The following is a 16,663-nucleotide window of genomic DNA, read 5'->3' as shown; positions in this document are numbered from 1 at the left end:
CATTTCGAACCATAGGAATTGAACCAAACCAAATCGGTTTGTTTTCATCTCGACCGTAAATAAACTACCATAGGAATTGAACCAAAGCAAATCGGTTTGTTTTCACCTCGACCGTAAATAAACCGGATTAGATGTTGGTGGTCGGTTGGTGGAGTCATTTCCTCGATCGGTTCGTCCATCGATCTCAACTCCCCCGCGGCAAGATTCCTGTCCCGGCGACTAGAAGCAAACCCTCGCCTCTCTTCTCGATCTCACGGTCGATCTCCGGTGAGCGATCATGGAGGCGTCCTCGTGGGACGCTCTTCGGAAACAGGTGCCCTAGCTTCCCCCCCCCTCGTGAAATCTTCCGTGTTTCTTGATCTTTCGCGGGCCTTTCTTGTTCTCGTCGAGATTATTGTCATGATTTTATCAGAAATAACTTGGTCTTGAATTGATCGTGGATCCTAGGATTTTGATTGCGTTGGATTTGGAGCAATATACAAGTTTCCTTCCTTATTGGATGGGTGCATTTTTTTACTCCTTGTTGACAGGCAAGGAAGCTTGAGGCTCAGTTGGATGAACGGATGACTTCTTATCGAAGACTTGTTTCATCAAAACCTGATGGTTCAGTAGCAGATTTGGAATCTAGCATTGAACATTTACTGAAGCAACTTCAGCAAATCAATTTGCAAATGCAAACTTGGGTATCTTCTGGAGGTTCACAGATCATTTCCCATACATTGACCAGACATAAAGAAATACTACAAGATCTTTCTCAGGTTCAATATTCTACTAACATTTTTTGTTGTTTGGGACAGAATAAGATTGTGGTAGACAAGATATTAGAAAATTAACCTGGTTTTTAACGTGGGCTTTTTTTTTTAGGAATTTTATAGGCTTCGTTCTAGCCTTAGAGCAAAGCAAGAACGATCATCTCTTCTTCTAGAATTCAGAGATTATGATAGGGAAAAAGCAGACATTGAAGGTGGTGCTGATTCTGCTGAGCACGCTTTACTTAAAGAACAAGCGGCTATAAGCAGAAATTCAGGACAGGTGCCATTCTGTCAACCCCCCTCCCTCTCACCTTCTATATTTAGCCGTGTTTGTATCTACATGAAAATGTGTAATTTTCTTTGTATGTCTACCTAACAACCTACAAATTTACACCCACACATCATTACAGCGTTTTAATCTTCTTTTACAGTGTCTTTTTTGTTTCCAAATGAATTTTTCATCTATGTTTCTTTTGTTTTGGTTTCATACATGAGTATGTAATTAGCACTTATATGAGCCTGCTCTAGCGGAATTTCAATGAATATCTTGGTCAGAATTATTTAAAATTTGGCAACTAAATAACATGTCTAAATTGTTTATTCAGGTTTTTGTTTGAAAATATTTATCAATGTATCTAAAGTATAAGTGTGCTCAATTTGAACCGACTTTGCTTAATATTGGTTTACCACTGCTATCATTGCAAACATTTTTTTGCTCTAGTCCTAGTTAAGTAACAAGGTCTCAGTTTGCATCATAACCCCGCTCCATCTCATAAAATAGGTGGGCAAGGACAGAAAGTTAAATCTCTACCCCGCAACATTGTCTTCCTCATTTGCATATAGAAAAAGTGTCCTTTTAGGACTCAATTATTGGGACAAAGCAGAGAAAGGAAGATAAGGGGGATCAACAAGCCAGTTCTTCTTTTTCATTTTTAGTAACCAGAATGTAAATAAGCTTCCCATATTATCTCCTCTCTTCATTTCTTTTCAGCAGGGCCTCAATTTTCAGTTGGTTGTCTATGCAAATTATTCAGATGTATGACATATACCTAGAAGGATATTTTTGTAGGATGACAAGGGAAAGCATTTGGAAATATTGGAGTGGCTCCCACGGGAACATAGTTGAAGTATTACTAACATTTCCCAGGTTTTCTTAAAGAAATCAAAGGTTTTGTAGTTGCACGTGTTCCTGTTAATTCACATGAGCCAAGGATTACAAATATGATTATTGGTCCTCCTTTCTTATAACATTGGTTGTATTCCTACATGATATGTTGATAATTTAATGCCATACACTTGTGGACAGGCAAAGAATTGTCTTTTATCACTTTAGGTCTAAAATCTCCACTTTTATGTGAATCAATTAATCCTCTTATGCATTTAACTTAAACACTCCACAATATTTTTCTTACTGCAGATGGATAATGTAATATCTCAAGCCCAAGCTACTCTAGGAGCACTTGTTCTTCAGCGTTCTACATTTGGCGGCATCACCACAAAGATCAGCAATGTCAGCAGCAGACTTCCTACGGTATGCCATATATGAATGCCATATTTGATCAATACAAATTCCTTCTTTTAAAATTTTATACGTAGCATCATATTCTCCACCTTGCACTTCTCTGCAGGTAAATCATATTCTTTCTTCAATTAAAAGGAAAAAGTCAATGGACACCATAATCCTCTCCTTTGTAGCTTCGGTTTGTACATTTCTCATGTTGATTTACTGGTTATCAAAGTGAAAATAGCCATCAGGAAATCAAGCCTGTCAAAGATCTCCAGTATGTAGTTGCATATTGTTAAGAGAACAAACACTGGTTTATGTACCTTGTGCTTTGCTATATAAAGTCTTCATTTCCTCATTAAATCAGTTCTTTTGTAGAAGAGCACCCAACGGGCTATCAGTTTGATGATTTCCTATAAGGTATATAGTTTACATTCGAGCCTTTTGCGTGTGTTCAATAAGTTGATGTGTTTGAATACTTTTAAATTATCATTCTTCAAAGGCAGGAAGCAAACATTAGAATCTCATACCAGTTTGTTGTCCCGCCATTGATCAACAATTAGAACAGCAACACTGCAACTTCAAGCCACTACATAGAATTCTGGACGAGCTGCAGATATTGATGTGCCGACTAAGAATTCAGATTTTTGGTGGCTTGAGTTGTCCAATGCAATGCGTCAATGCTGTGAGTTGCTAACTGTGAAGCAGGGTAATATTGTGAGTTGATAGCAATAAAAATTCAGAAATTGTTAGTCGTTTAAAGGTGCCCGTATCAATTTTATTATGTCTATTGATCCTGTCCGAACGTTGAATCAACGGATGCTGGGCACGTGGTGCTTTCCTTGTTACTGACGTAGATCCCCGATCGGCCACAGGGAGTTCCGGCGAACCTGCAAAGAAGTCGGGCCGGGAAGGGGTTTCCGGCGACGACCCTCCGACGCTCAAGTCAGGCAAGTGGACAACAAAGAGGTGGCTTCTAATATCAAAGAACGCGTACCTCTAATGAAGTGTGAGGCCCTTTATATAGAGCTGCGAAGAGGCTCACGCACACATACCGAGGCGAGTACGTGTCCTCAGCCCATACCTCAGCATGGGCTTGTCAGACAAGCTTACCTGACACCATACTGCTACAGTCCGAGCACGTCTCTGATGGGACAACGGAACCCTCTATCATAAGTTCCTACGTATGGCCTACTCATCGAACATACCCGCTGTCAGAAGATGTTCCCTTGTCCTTTTCTCTTTCTACTCCCTGCCGAGTGCTCGGCCGGTCGGCAGTCCTCCCACGTCCGGTCGGTCGTACGTGCTGGTCCGCTCGGGAGATTCCCGGTAGTGTGCTCTGTGGACTGTTCGCAGTATTGATACTTTATGCCTTCGGCTGAGCGGGCCACCCGCTCGGCCATACGACCCTATTCAACATGAGCGTCGGAACCCTAACTCCTCGTCGGGTGCCTTTGACTCCGATGAGACCCTATTCGTCCGCCCGGTCTCCCCTTCTCCGGTCGGCCGTTCGAACCTTTGACTTCCACGTGACGTTGACTTCCCTCAGAGGGGGGTCCCTGTTCTTACTGCCGGATCACTTGCCTCCCCTTCAAGTCTAGTCGAAGGAGGCGATTAGTCCGACTGACTGGACGATTGTTTCGCCGAGCGGCTCATCCAAGAACCCATCCTCCGCTCGGCTTATATGGTGCTAACTACGTCCTCAGTCAACGCCCCTATCCCTCGGATCTCCTCGGAATTCGCGTCAATCTCCGTCATTAAAGCCAAGCACGTGCTCTGTGCCTTGATAAGGCGCTTATTAAATGCTCTCCCGTGGTGGAATGCCACGTGGCATTACTGTCGTCAGCGTACGGCGGTGGCGCCGCGGGTGATGAGACCGAGGCGGTTCGAAATGGACGGCGCGATGCGTGCTCCGCTTCTCGCGACCTGGATCCAACGGTGGAGGCCGCTCGAGCTCCACCCTATAAAGCCTTCGCCTCCTCTGCCTTCGCCGCACTTCTGCTTTCGCGTGCCCCTTGCTGCTTCTCGCGCTCCAGCGTTCCGGCAATCTTGCTCTCCGGATTCCGGCGATCTTCTGTGTTCTTCCCTCGATCCTCTTTCTCGTTGTAAGATTCTCCTTCTTTCTCTCTGGCTCTTTGTGTTTTCTCTGCATTTCTTTCCCGAGTTTCGATCCTCGAGGCCTCGCTTCGTTTCCTGTCTTGTTTTTACCTTTCTTTGCCTTTTTTGATTCCGTCCGCTTGGACGATGGCCCATTTCTCTCAACCTGAAGATCAAACCCTCGGCCCATGGTACTCTACCATAGAGTCGCGCTTCGATCGGCGCGACGCCGATGTTCTGATTAATAGTTTTGACCTTCCCTCCAACCTTGAAATCATCCTACCTACAGACTCCGCTCGGCCGCACAAACCGCCGCGCGGAGCTTTTTGTGTTTTCCGCGACCAGTTCACAGTCGGTCTGCGATTTTCGATCCATCCCTTCTTTGTAGAAGTTTGCAACTTTTTCGGCATTCCGCTCGGAAGCCTAGCCTCCAATACCTTCCGCCTCCTATGCGGCGTTGTCGTCTTATTCAAGATCCATAACATTCCCCTCCGACCGGAGGTTTTCTACTATTTCTACTACCCTAAACAGTCCGAGCCGAGCACTTACATGTTCCAGGCTCGGCCCGGCTTGGTTTTCTTCAATAAACTACCTTCTTCCAATAAGCATTGGAAAGAATTCTATTTTTATATTCGCCTTCCCGAGCGGGCTCCCTTCCGAACCCAATGGCAGGTCGGCCATCCTCTCTCCCCATAACTCAAAAGGTACAAGACCCGGCCGGATTATCTCCACGCCGCCAACATGCTTGCCGGTCTGCGGTTTGACATCAACAAATTCCTTCCAGAAGGGGTTATGTACATATTCGGCCTGAGTCCGATCAGAACACCCCTCCCGATCGGCTTCGGTAAGAATTTCACTTGTATATTTGTCTTGCTTGCTAACTGATTTTTTCTTTTCTCCTTTGCAGCGAACATTGTCATGGAGTTGGTGATGGCTGGTATTTTGAAGAGGAAGGCGGCGGCGCTCGAAGCCGCGGCGGCCAAAGAGATGGAAGTACTCGGCATCCAACCGGTCGGATCTAATGAGGGGGAGAGCGGGACCAATGCTGGGGAGTCGGCCGCTCAGGCTTCTCTTCCTGATCAAGCGGCTGGCGCAACTGCTAGTCGAGAGCCTTCCGCTCGGGAGGAGGGCTCGGCGCAAGAAGAAGAGCGCCCCCTTCGACAAAAAAAGACGCCGGGCGGAAACGCCACTCCGCTCGGCTACTTCTGCGATCCATCCATCCGAACGGGTCGCCGCCGCTTCTCGAGGCAAAGCTCCAGAGATCGAGGCGATTTCATCCGATCGGACTCCCTCCCAACTTGACGCGTCGGCGGGCCCTCTCGAGGTCGTTCCAGTCAACATCCTTCCGCCCGCTCCCCGCCAAGTTCATCGTTTTACAATTTTGTCCCAGTTTTCTGCGCCGGCTTCCGCTCCTTCGGCTTTCGCCCAGACGACCCCCGGTCGGCGCCGCACCATCCGAGTCTCACTTCACCTCCCGACTGAAGAATTGTTGCCCGAGGCCGATCGGCCCACCGCGCCCGAGCACATGATCACAATGAAGGGGCCCTTAGCTGAAATGTGGGCCGACGCTCGAGCGCGTGTGACGATGATTCCCCTCAGCAACTTGGCCAATAGCCACATGCAACAGACCACCGGGGTAAGTGCCTTTTCTCAAGTCCTTTACACATTCTTTACGATCGGCTACTAACAATTTTTCCTTTGTCAGAGATGGGTGGAGGAGATTGCGGTCTCCAATCGGCTTGCCATGGTGGATGAGGAGCTCAAACGGCTACGGAGTTCGGGTGGCGCTCCTTCCCAAGGCCCTTCATATGTCGATCTTCAGAAGGAGCTTAAAAAGACCCAAGATCTGTTGGAGGCCGAGCGGAAGAAGACGGCCGATCAGGCCCACACTTTGGCCGAGCTCGAGCATGTGAATAAATCTTTAGATCGTAAGATAAGCCTGGCGACCGAGCGGAAGAACACGGCTATCTCCGACTTGGAGAAGAAGAATGTAGAGGCTCGGGGGTTGGAGCAAAAAGTGAAGGAGCTGATGGAGCAGATCGATGGAGAGAAGGCGGGCCGCTCGGCCGATGCAACCAAGCATAAGGACGAACAGCAAACTCTGCAGGAGTCCCTCAGCGCCTCCCAAGCGGCTTTCAAAGAATATCAGGACGCTGAGCCTGGCCGAGTCGCAGCCCTGCGGCTAAACTATATCCGTTCGGCTAAATTTTCAGAGAAAGTCTGCGAACGGATGTACACTGCCTTCGACCTTGCTATGACCGCCACGACGACATATTTGAAGTCCAAGGGTCTTCTTCCCGACTCCGCTCTCATCCCAGCCGCAGATCAAGTGGCGCTCCTCGACAACATCCCGAAGGACCTTTACGATTATCTAGAGTAGGGAGTTTTATTTGTAATTCAACCGCTCAGCCAAAAACTATCCTTTTTGTAATTAGGTCGTTCGGCTTTAATTTCTTCAAAGCTATCCTTTCTTGCTTTTTCTTTTGTTAATCAATACATGTGCTAGCCGCTCGGATTACCAACTACCGTTCGTATTGTCATAATTCTCCTTTCCTCCCACCTTTCTCGTGTTCGAAAAGGATTTTTACGAAGTCTTTGCGATAGCTAGTCCGCTCGGCTGAATATATCCTGTTTTGCAAATGGGATTTCCGCGGACATTTACGAAGTGCTTTCGGTTAGTTGACCGATCGGCCAAATTGACTTACAAAGTCACTCTTTATGTCTTCTTCCGCTCGAAGGGTTTATAGTCGCCGGCTCGACTCTCGATTTTTAATGTCGGAGCTCGACGGTCTTCCGCTCGGAGGGTTTATAGTCGCCGGCTCGACTCTCGATTTTTAACGTCGGAGCTCGATGGTCTTCCGCTCGGATGATTTATAGTCGCTGACTCGACTCTCGATTTTTAACGTCGGAGCTCGACGGTCTTCCGCTCGGATGATTTATAGTCGCCGGCTCGACTCTCGATTTTTAACGTCGGAGCTCGACGGTCTTCCGGTCGAGGGTTTATAGACGTCGGTTCGTCTCTCGATTTTTAACGTCGGAGCTCGACGGTCTTCCGCTCGGATGATTTATAGTCGCCGGCTCGACTCTCGATTTTTAACGTCGGAGCTCGACGATCTTCCGCTCGGATGATTTATAGTGGCCGTCTCGACTCTCGATTTTTAACGTCGGAGCTCGACGGCCTTCCGGCAGGAGGGTTTATATACGTCGGTTCGTCTCTCGATTTTTAACGTCGGAGCTCGACGGTCTTCCACTCGGATGATTTATAGTCGCTGGCTCGACTCTCGAGTTTTAACGTCGGAGTTCGACGGTCTTCCGCTCAGATGATTTATAGTCACCGGCTCGACTCTCGATTTTTAACGTCGGAGCTCAACGGTCTTCCGGCCGGAGGGTTTATAGACGCCGGTTCGTCTCTCGATTTTTAACGTCGGAGCTCGACAATCTTTCGGTCGGATGATTTATAGTCGCCGGCTCGACTCTCGATTTTTAACGTTGGAGCTCGACGGTCTTCCGGCCGGAGGGTTTATAGACGTCGGTTCGTCTCTCGATTTTTAACGTCGGAGCTCGACGGTCTTCCGCTCGGATGATTTATAGTCGCCGGCTTGACTCTCGATTTTTAACGTTGGAGCTCGACAGTCTTCCGCTCGGATGATTTATAGTCGCCGGCTCGACTCTCGATTTTTAACGTCGGAGCTCGACGACCTTTAAGGCTAATTTTAACAATGTCGTTCGGCGGAGACATTTGCCATCTTATATCATTTTGCTTCCTACATTACAAGGATATAGGCGACCAAAACATATATAAAATTACATCAGCGCACCTCTCATCCAGCCCGGTACGGCTGGAGATGATTCGCGCTCCATGGTCGGTCCAGCCGCCGTCCGTCTTCATCCTCCAAATAATAAGCACTCGAGCGGAGCTTTTCGATAACTTTGAATGGGCCCACCCAAGGAGCCTCCAGCTTGCCAACGTCTCCGACCGGCTTTACTTTCTTCCAGACAAGGTCGCCAACTTGGAATGCTCTAGGGATCACGCGCCGGTTGTAGTTCTGCTTCATTCTTTGCCGGTACGCCGTCAGTCGGACGGACGCCTTGGCTCACTCCTCATCGACCAAATCCAGCTCCATGTTCCTCCGCTCGGCGTTATCATCATCATAATTCTGGATCCGGACGGACTCGACGCCGACTTCAACCGGGATCACCGGTTCGCCGCCATACACCAAATGGAATGGCGTGACGCCCGTTCCTTCCTTTGGGGTCGTGCGGATGGCCCATAAGACGCCCGACAGCTCGTCTACCCAGCTTCCTCCCATGTGGTTCAGTCGGGCTCAAAGAATTCTAAGGATTTCTCTGTTGGTTACTTCCGCTTGGCCGTTGCTTTGTGGATACGCCACGGAAGTAAAGTGTTGTTCAATGTCATAGCTTTTGCACCAATCTTCTAGCAGCTTCCCGGCGAACTGTCGTCCGTTATCAGATACGAGCCGGCGAGGGATGCCGAACCGACAGATTATATGTTGCCAGATAAACTTCTTGACCATCTGCTCGGTGATCTTGGCTAGCGGCTCGGCTTCCACCAATTTGGAAAAATAGTCGACCGCCACTAGTAGAAACTTCCACTGACCGGTCGCCATAGGAAACAGACCCACAATATCCATTCCCCACTAGTCGAACGGACAGGATATGGTAGCTGCTTTCATTTCCTCCGTCGGTCGGTGGGAGAAGTTGTGATACTTCTGGCAGGAAAGGCACCTTGTGACGGTCCGAGCGGCGTCTGCTTGCAAGGTTGGCCAGAAGTATCCGGCCAGCAGGATCTTCTTAGCCAACGATCGTCCGCCTGGATGCCCTCCGCACGATCCTTGATGCACTTCTTGGAGGATGTATACCGCGTCTTCCGAGCTTACACATTTCAAAAGCGGACGGGAGAAAGCCTTCTTGTAGAGTTGGTCTCCAATGAGCGTGAACTTACCGGCTCTCCTCCTTAATTGCTAGGCTGCTTCCCGATCGGATTGTGTTGCCCCCGACCGAAGAAATTCTATGATGGTTGTCCTCCAATCGCTCGGAAATGCGAGGCCCTCAATCCGGTCGACGTGTGCCACCAAAGATACTTGTTCAATTGACGTTATTGAACTTGCGAGTTTGGCTAACTCATCTGCCGCCTGATTTTCTGCTCGGGGTATCTTCTGGATAATGACTTCTCTGAAATTGGCCTTGAGCTTTTCAAAGGCTTCCGCGTAGAGTTTGAGCCAAACGTTGTTAATCTCGAAGGTGCACGAGGCTGGTGGCGAAGTGAGAATCTGAATGGGCGTCACCGACCGGCTCCCACATGCGGGTGACACTGGAAGCTATAAGGCCTTCATACTCGCCGTTCTTTGTAGCTCTATAATCCATCAGGACGGATAAGTGCATCTTTTCTTCTTGAGGAGAGAGTAATAGTACGCCAATCCCGCTTCCGTGGACGATCCGTCCACAAATATTTTCACATAGCTTCGGCTCTGGCTTTGCACTTGAAAATCGCCAAGGACTGCGCCTTTATCGCCGACGAGGTTGATACTAAATATCAAATTAAGCTCAACTCTATTGTCCATTTGATAAGCGAGTCGTGGACGTTTACGGATTCGGACACTCTTCCAAAGGGCTATTCTTTCGACGATGATAGTATGAGCCAAGAAATAGGGTGAAGTCTCCGGAGGACCAAGGCAAAAGCTAGTTTCTTGAGCCCGGTAATCGAGATTGCGTCTTTTAAAATGGCTTAAGAAATACGAGTTCATCTCGCTCACCCTTACTAATGCCGAGCCTCTGCTTGCTCGGTCGAAGATAAATAATCTGGTGGCTTACCCACGGTGGCTTGGCTAGCCACAGAGGAGTTCGGATATGTCTTGATTCTTGAGCGCCGATCGCATTCTTCATTCCAATGGAACTTGGTAGCCTTACGCAAGATTTTGAAAAACGGGAGGCTCCGATCGACCATCTTCGAGATGAATCTGGATAATGCTATTATCCGACCGGTCAAGCGCTGTACTTCCCTCAGATTTCTTGGGGGCGGCATATCTTGTAATGCTTTCACCTTGCTGGGATTTGCATCGATGCCCCGCTCAGTCGCCTTTTGCTCTGAACAAATACTTCTGAGGGTTCAGCTTAACTCCTCCATGTCTTTAAAGAGATCGGCCGCTCGAACGGACTTGATGAGGATATCATCAACGTACACTTCCAAATTTCGTCCGATCTGCTCCTTGAACACTTTGTTCATCAAGCGCTGGTAGGTTGCCCCCGCATTCTTCAGTCTGAACGGCATCACATTGTAGCAGTATGTGACGTCGGCTGTAACGAAGCTAACCTTTTCTTGATCTTCTCGGGCGAGCGGCACTTGATGGTAGCCCTGATAAGCGTCGAGCATGCATATCAACTCGCAGCCGGCCGTGGAGTCCACCAGTTAATCGATCCGGGGTAGCGGATAAAAATCCTTTGGGCATGCTTTGTTGAGATCCCGGAAATCGATGCAAACCCTCCACTTGTTGCCCGGCTTGGAGACTAGTACCACGTTTGCCAGCCAGCTCGGGAATTGGACCTCGCGTATGTGGTCGACCTCCAGGAGCTTCTCGACCTCCGCTCGGATGATGGCATTCTGTTTGGCGCTAAAATCCCTCTTTCTTTGCTTCACCGGCCGAGCGTCCGGTCGGACGTGGAGCTCATGCTGCGCTATACTCGGCGAAATTCCGGGCAGCTCATGCGTCGACCAGACGAAGACATCGCAGTTTCTCTGGAGGCATTTGATCACCTCCTCTTTCTGGCTCGCCTCCAGATCGGTCGCAATGAACGTGGTGGCCTCCGATCGGATCGGGTGAATCTGCACTTCCTCTTTTTCTTCATACACCAAAGAGGGTGGTTTCTTGGTTATGGCGTTTACCTCGATCCGTGGCGCCTTCCGAGCGGAATTAGCTTCAGCTCTGACCATCTCGACGTAACATCGCCGAGCCGCCAGCTGGTCTCCTCGTACTTCTCCCACTTTATCTTCTACCGGGAAGTTTATTTTCTGATGGAAGGTGGAGACTGCCGCTCTGAACTCGCTGAGCGCCGATCGCCCCTGAATGACGTTGTATGCTGAAGGAGAGTCAACAATGACGAAGTTTGCAGTCCGCATCCTTCTGAGCAGCTCTTCTCCCAGCGAAATAGCCAGTCGGACTTGTCCGACCGGCAGAACTTCGTTGCCCGTAAACCCATAGAGGGGGTTGTCATGAGCAGTAGTTGGTCGAAGGCCTTTTGAATATAATATTGACCAAGCTTCTGTATCAATGAAAAGCGGTGAATAGTATAGTTGGCTATTACCGCTTTGATGAGGAGGCGTCGTCATGTGACACTTCGACTCCTCCCGAAACTGATTTCGGGACCGCTCGCCCGCTCTTGGCTGCAGCCGACCGCATGGATCTGAAGCTGTCTGACGCTCGTCTTCCTTACTCTGTTGGAGTTGCCGCCGGTCGGCCCCCCAGCAATGATGTTGATTTCGCCTCGGGAAGTGTTACTTCTATTTTCTTCTTCCCGAGCAGATGGCCTAGGGTGCTCCCTAGACCTCCGGGGATTGTCCTCACGCCTCGGAGTATGATGCCGCTCGGGAGTCTGTGGCCGCCTGTTGGATATCATCCGATCGGGTTCGCGAGGGCGATGTCGCCTGTCGAATGATGGCGATCGATGGTGGCCACCTCGGGGCACGGGGTGGGCGATCAAGGGAAGACTTCGGCAGTCTCTTGTATTATGCGTGTCTGTCCGGTGAAATAAGCAAAACATTGGGGTCCATACCTTCGTTTTAGGTTTGGGTCGCTCGGCAGACACCTCTTGAATGGCGTGGGATCTTGCATGTTGCTGGGGGCGGGATGCTTCAGCTCGCGGTCCTCTGGGCGGCTGATGGGCAGTGTACGGCTTCCGCTCGGCAGTTGGCGCCCGCTCGGTTGGAGCTTCCTTCCTTCGGGCCGCCTGGGCTTCCTCCACATTGATGTATTCATTGGCCTGGTGTAGCATATGATCGTAGTCTCGGGCCGGCTTTCGAATGAGCGAGCTGAAGAAGTCCCCGTCCATAAGGCCTTGCGTAAATGCGTTCATCATTGTCTCTGAGGTGGCCGTTGGAATGTCCATGGCCACCTGGTTGAATCGCTGGATATAAGCTATGAGCGGCTCTCTGGGCTCTTGCTTGATGGCGAACTGGCTGACGCTTGTCTTTTGATAACGCCGACTGTTTGCAAAGTGATGGAGGAAGGCCGTGCGGAAGTCTTTGAAACTTGTGATGGATCCGTCCGGCAGCCTCCGAAACCACCGTTGAGCCGATCCCGAGAGTGTGGTAAGGAAAACACGACACTTCACTCCATCTATGTATTGATGAAAGGTAGCTGTGTTGTCGAACTTACCCAAATGATCATCCGGGTTGGTGGTTCCGTTGTATTCACCGATCGCCGGGGGCACATAGTGCTTTGGCAGAGGGTCCCGCAGGATGACCTCTGAGAATTGACAGTTGACCAGCTCGAGGGAGGTGTCTGCTCGAGGGCCTTGCCTTTTTTGTTGTCTCGTATTGGCACTTCATCTGACGAAGATCCTCGGTCACGATTCACTGCTGCGACTTCAGGAGGCGTGCGGAATAAGGCCCGATGAAATGGAACCGTGGCATGAGGTGCTTCCGCTCGGCCCCCTGATGCTGATGTTGCTTGCTGCTCAATCCGCTCGACTTGTGACTTTTGTCTCTATTCCACAAGCTTAGCTGCTCTTGTCTCGATCAAAGCGTCAAGCTCCTCTGTGGAGAGCATCACTGAGTGCGGTCATCCAGCCTCGTCCATTGTTTCCGATCGGATACAGGAGCGTTCCCACAGACGGCGCCAAATTGATCCTGTCCGAACGCTGAATCAACGGACGCTGGGCACGTGGCGCTCTCCTCGTTGCTGACGTAGATCCCCGACCGGTCACAGGGAGTTCCGGCGAACCTGCAAAGAAGTCGGGCCGGGAAGGGGTTCCCGGCGACGACCCTCCGACGCTCAAGTCAGGCAAGTGGACAACAAAGAGGTGGCTTCCAATATCAAAGAACGCGTACCTCCAATGAAGTGTGAGGCCCTTTATATAGAGCTGCGAAGAGGCTCACGCACACATACCAAGGCGAGTACGTGTCCTCAGCCCATACCTCAGCATGGGCTTGTCAGACAAGCTTACCTGACATCGTACTGCTACAGTCCGAGCACGTCTCTGATGGGACAACGGAACCCTCTGTCATAAGTTCCTACGTATGGCCTACTCATCGAACATACCCGCTGTCAGAAGATGTTCCCTTGTCCTTTTCTCTTTCTACTCCCTGTCGAGTGCCCGGCCGGCCGGCAGTCCCCCCACGTCCGGTCGACCATACGTGCTGGTCCGCTCGGGAGATTCCCGGTAGTGTGCTCTGTGGACTGTTCGCAGTATTGATACTTTATACCTTCGGCTGAGCGGGCCACCCGCTCGGGCATACGACCCTGTTCAACATGAGTGTCGGAACCCTAACTCTTCGTCGGGTGCCTTTGACTTCGATGAGACCCCGTTCGTCCGCCCAGTCTCCCCTTCTCCGGTCGGTCATTCAACCCTTTGACTTTCACATAGTGTTGACTTCCCTCAGAGAGAGGTCCCTGTTCTTACCACCGGATCATCTATATTCGCCCTTGATGACTTAGTATTGTTCATTTTATGTTGTTTGACTTAGTTTCTTTTGTACATATTCGTCTCTGCATTAACATTTTACTTTTTCGTAGTTTGACTAGAGATTTAGAGTGCCTCTTTTTCATAGCTTAGGGTGTCTCTTTATTAATTGCTCGAAATCATCATATTTAACGGTGAAAGACAATTCCAGAGTAGACCTTACTACGTCGTCAGTTTAACAGTTTTTAACAGGTCAACTTTTAATTTTAACCGTCTAAAATAGTTACGATTCATGGTTCGAAATCGTTAGTTTACAGTTTGATTCATGGTTCGTCATGATTTAAAATTATTATATTATAAAATTAAAAATTATTTTAAAAAAGACTTGCATTCATTTATGTTGCCTGCGTATTCTCTTAGAGTGGTGAGAAATCAAAGTCCACATAGTTCTTTTATATTTTTTACCTTTTTATATTATCACTTACTTCTATTTTCCGTTCCTGTTGTATTCGTTCCTTCAGTATCAAAATTTTTAACTTCATCATTTGAAAGTTACATACCTTGGATTTTTTTTCTCTACTTTGGTCCAATCGTCCAGTAATGCTTGGGTTTCCAATGAGTCGGAAGATAAAGTTGATCATCATTTATCTAATATGTTGTCGTCGGCATTGAATGTCTTCTTTACAGCAACCGTTGGCACTGGACAAGTTAAAATTTCTTTGGCGAGGATGGCAAAATTTTGAGCCTTCTGTGACCACCACTTTAAGATATCGAAACTTTTGATAATTATTTTATTAAAATCAAAAGATGTTGTAAAATAATCAAGTTCGTGTGTGGAATTTGAGGATTTTCTTGGACGTTTCGTCCGTTCTTTTAATAAAAGTGGTGGTTTTATAAGTTTTAAATTAATATTAGTAGTTTGTTGTATTTTAGGAATATTAATTTGTATTACATATGTTGCATAATATTGATTATAAATATTATATAAATAAATAAATTCTAACATTATATATAATATTAATTGGATAAGGAGAAAAAGAATTTTTAATTAAAATTAAAGTGTCATAATATAAATAAAGTTAATATTTTTGTAAAATTTCTAATTTAAATTTAAGGATGTAATGCAAATACAATTAAATAAATTTTAGTAATAAAATAGAAATATTTTTCTCATTTAGTTTTCATAGCTAAGATGCAAAAAAAATTAAAGATTCATTATTAATATGTTCATTTAAAACTAATACTATATTAGAAAAATTTTCTAAAACTAATTAAGCAGTCGGATAATAAACACTGGAAAATTTTTCGGTTGCATTATTAATTTTTTTTTCAAATTTCATAAATACTACTATAAATATTCTATTTTTGTGAAAATAAATATATATAAGTATTAATATTTTGTGCAAAAAATAAAATATAATAATTTTTTATATTGAAATGAATATTATAATAATTGATATGTTGAATTCCAACGTATTAGTAGAAATTTTGTATATCTCATTCCATTATTTTTACAAAGTCTACCTCGTTGTTTCATTATAGATGGATGAGATCATAAATAAGAAATTGTAATTCTAATTGGTTTAATATAATTTTCTAAAATTTTTAATTCATCTTGAACACATAAATTTAAAATATGATATATACAACGAATATAAAAAAACAAACCACCAATAATATATTGACAAATAAATTTTAGATCATCTATACAAGCGGTATTAGAATTAGCATTATCTAATGATATTGAAAGTATTTTATGAGTTAATCCATATTCTTCTAAAATTAAATATAATAATTGTGCGATGTTATAAGTATTATGTGATTCATCAAAAACCTTATAAACTAACAATCTTTTTTAGAGGTTCTAAGAATTATCGATCAAATGACAAGTTACACCCATATACGAATGTATTTACCAATGATCACTCCAAATATTGGAACATAAAGAAACTTTATTATCTAATTTACTAAATTCATCAAAATTGTACGAGTAAGTGTATTCCTAGGAATACGTTTAGTACATGGATTAAAAAGATTCTTTACAAAAATCTTCAAATGTACATTTAGATCTAAAACTAAAAGAAAGATATTTTACATAGACAAATTTAGCTAATCATTCTCTTAATTTGTTATTCAAATATAAAGATAAATCGGAATCAGTAGTACCGCTAGTTGAAAAAAAATCTTAATAATTGTGTTTAAGAACGGTCGAGTCTAGATTCCATCAGGTGCTTCATTTCTACATGTCGTTTCAATGACTCAAAGCCACTGCCAGCTTGGAATTTATAGGAAGTATTGCAGTGTTTATATTTTGCACGCATTTCTCCTAACGGAAGGTGACCTTTTCTAAATGTTTAGTGAAAATAGAAGACTTTAGAGGAGGAATTTTCCGAACCTTAGGAGTAATCGCATCAGTACTTCCTTGTGTTTCGGATGTCGGATTCAGAAAGTGCTCGATCTCATTATTGGTGGATTGAATGTTGAGGGGTCCTCCTCCCGCAAATTCACTATTTCATTTTCCTTCCAAGCTCAAGATGATGCACCTCCACGACCTCCTTCCATTGTAATTGAAAATTGAAAACGAATGTGCGTAGAAATGAAGACGAAAGTGTATAGAGAATACGAAATTAAGATTAAGAATGGAGAAGATGTGTGAAAATGATGAAATTATCTC

General features: G+C 46.2%; 1 protein-coding gene across 2 annotated transcripts; it reads left to right on the top strand.

Moving 5' to 3' along the window:
- Window positions 1–135: 135 nt before the first annotated feature.
- On the top strand, window positions 136–2,692 carry LOC122016791 (Golgi SNAP receptor complex member 1-1-like). Of its 2 annotated transcripts, XM_042574190.1 has the most exons (6): window positions 136–313; window positions 531–758; window positions 865–1,032; window positions 2,170–2,283; window positions 2,381–2,533; window positions 2,635–2,692. In XM_042574190.1, exons 1-5 carry the CDS (start codon window positions 278–280, stop codon window positions 2,492–2,494), a joined length of 660 nt encoding a protein of 219 aa, XP_042430124.1. In that variant the 5' UTR covers window positions 136–277; the 3' UTR covers window positions 2,495–2,533; window positions 2,635–2,692. The 2 variants fall into 2 exon arrangements, with proteins under 2 accessions (XP_042430124.1, XP_042430123.1); XM_042574189.1 differs by lacking the exon at window positions 2,635–2,692 and having other exon boundaries at window positions 2,381–2,619.
- Window positions 2,693–16,663: the final 13,971 nt, after the last annotated feature.

The sequence above is a fragment of the Zingiber officinale genome, chromosome 8B (genome assembly GCF_018446385.1).
Source record: "Zingiber officinale cultivar Zhangliang chromosome 8B, Zo_v1.1, whole genome shotgun sequence".
Lineage (NCBI taxonomy): Eukaryota > Viridiplantae > Streptophyta > Magnoliopsida > Zingiberales > Zingiberaceae > Zingiber > Zingiber officinale.
The sequence above is the reverse complement of the archived record's forward strand: the minus strand, read 5'-3'. Positions and strand labels throughout refer to the sequence as shown.

Excerpts from the sequence above, each read along its gene's own strand:
- LOC122016791 (XM_042574190.1), top strand. The coding sequence starts at position 278 with ATGGAGGCGTCCTCGTGGGACGCTCTTCGGAAACAG. Across the intron at positions 314-530 it reads GGGACGCTCTTCGGAAACAG|GCAAGGAAGCTTGAGGCTCA; the intron begins GTGCCCTAGCTT and ends CCTTGTTGACAG. Across the intron at positions 1,033-2,169 it reads TAAGCAGAAATTCAGGACAG|ATGGATAATGTAATATCTCA; the intron begins GTGCCATTCTGT and ends TTCTTACTGCAG.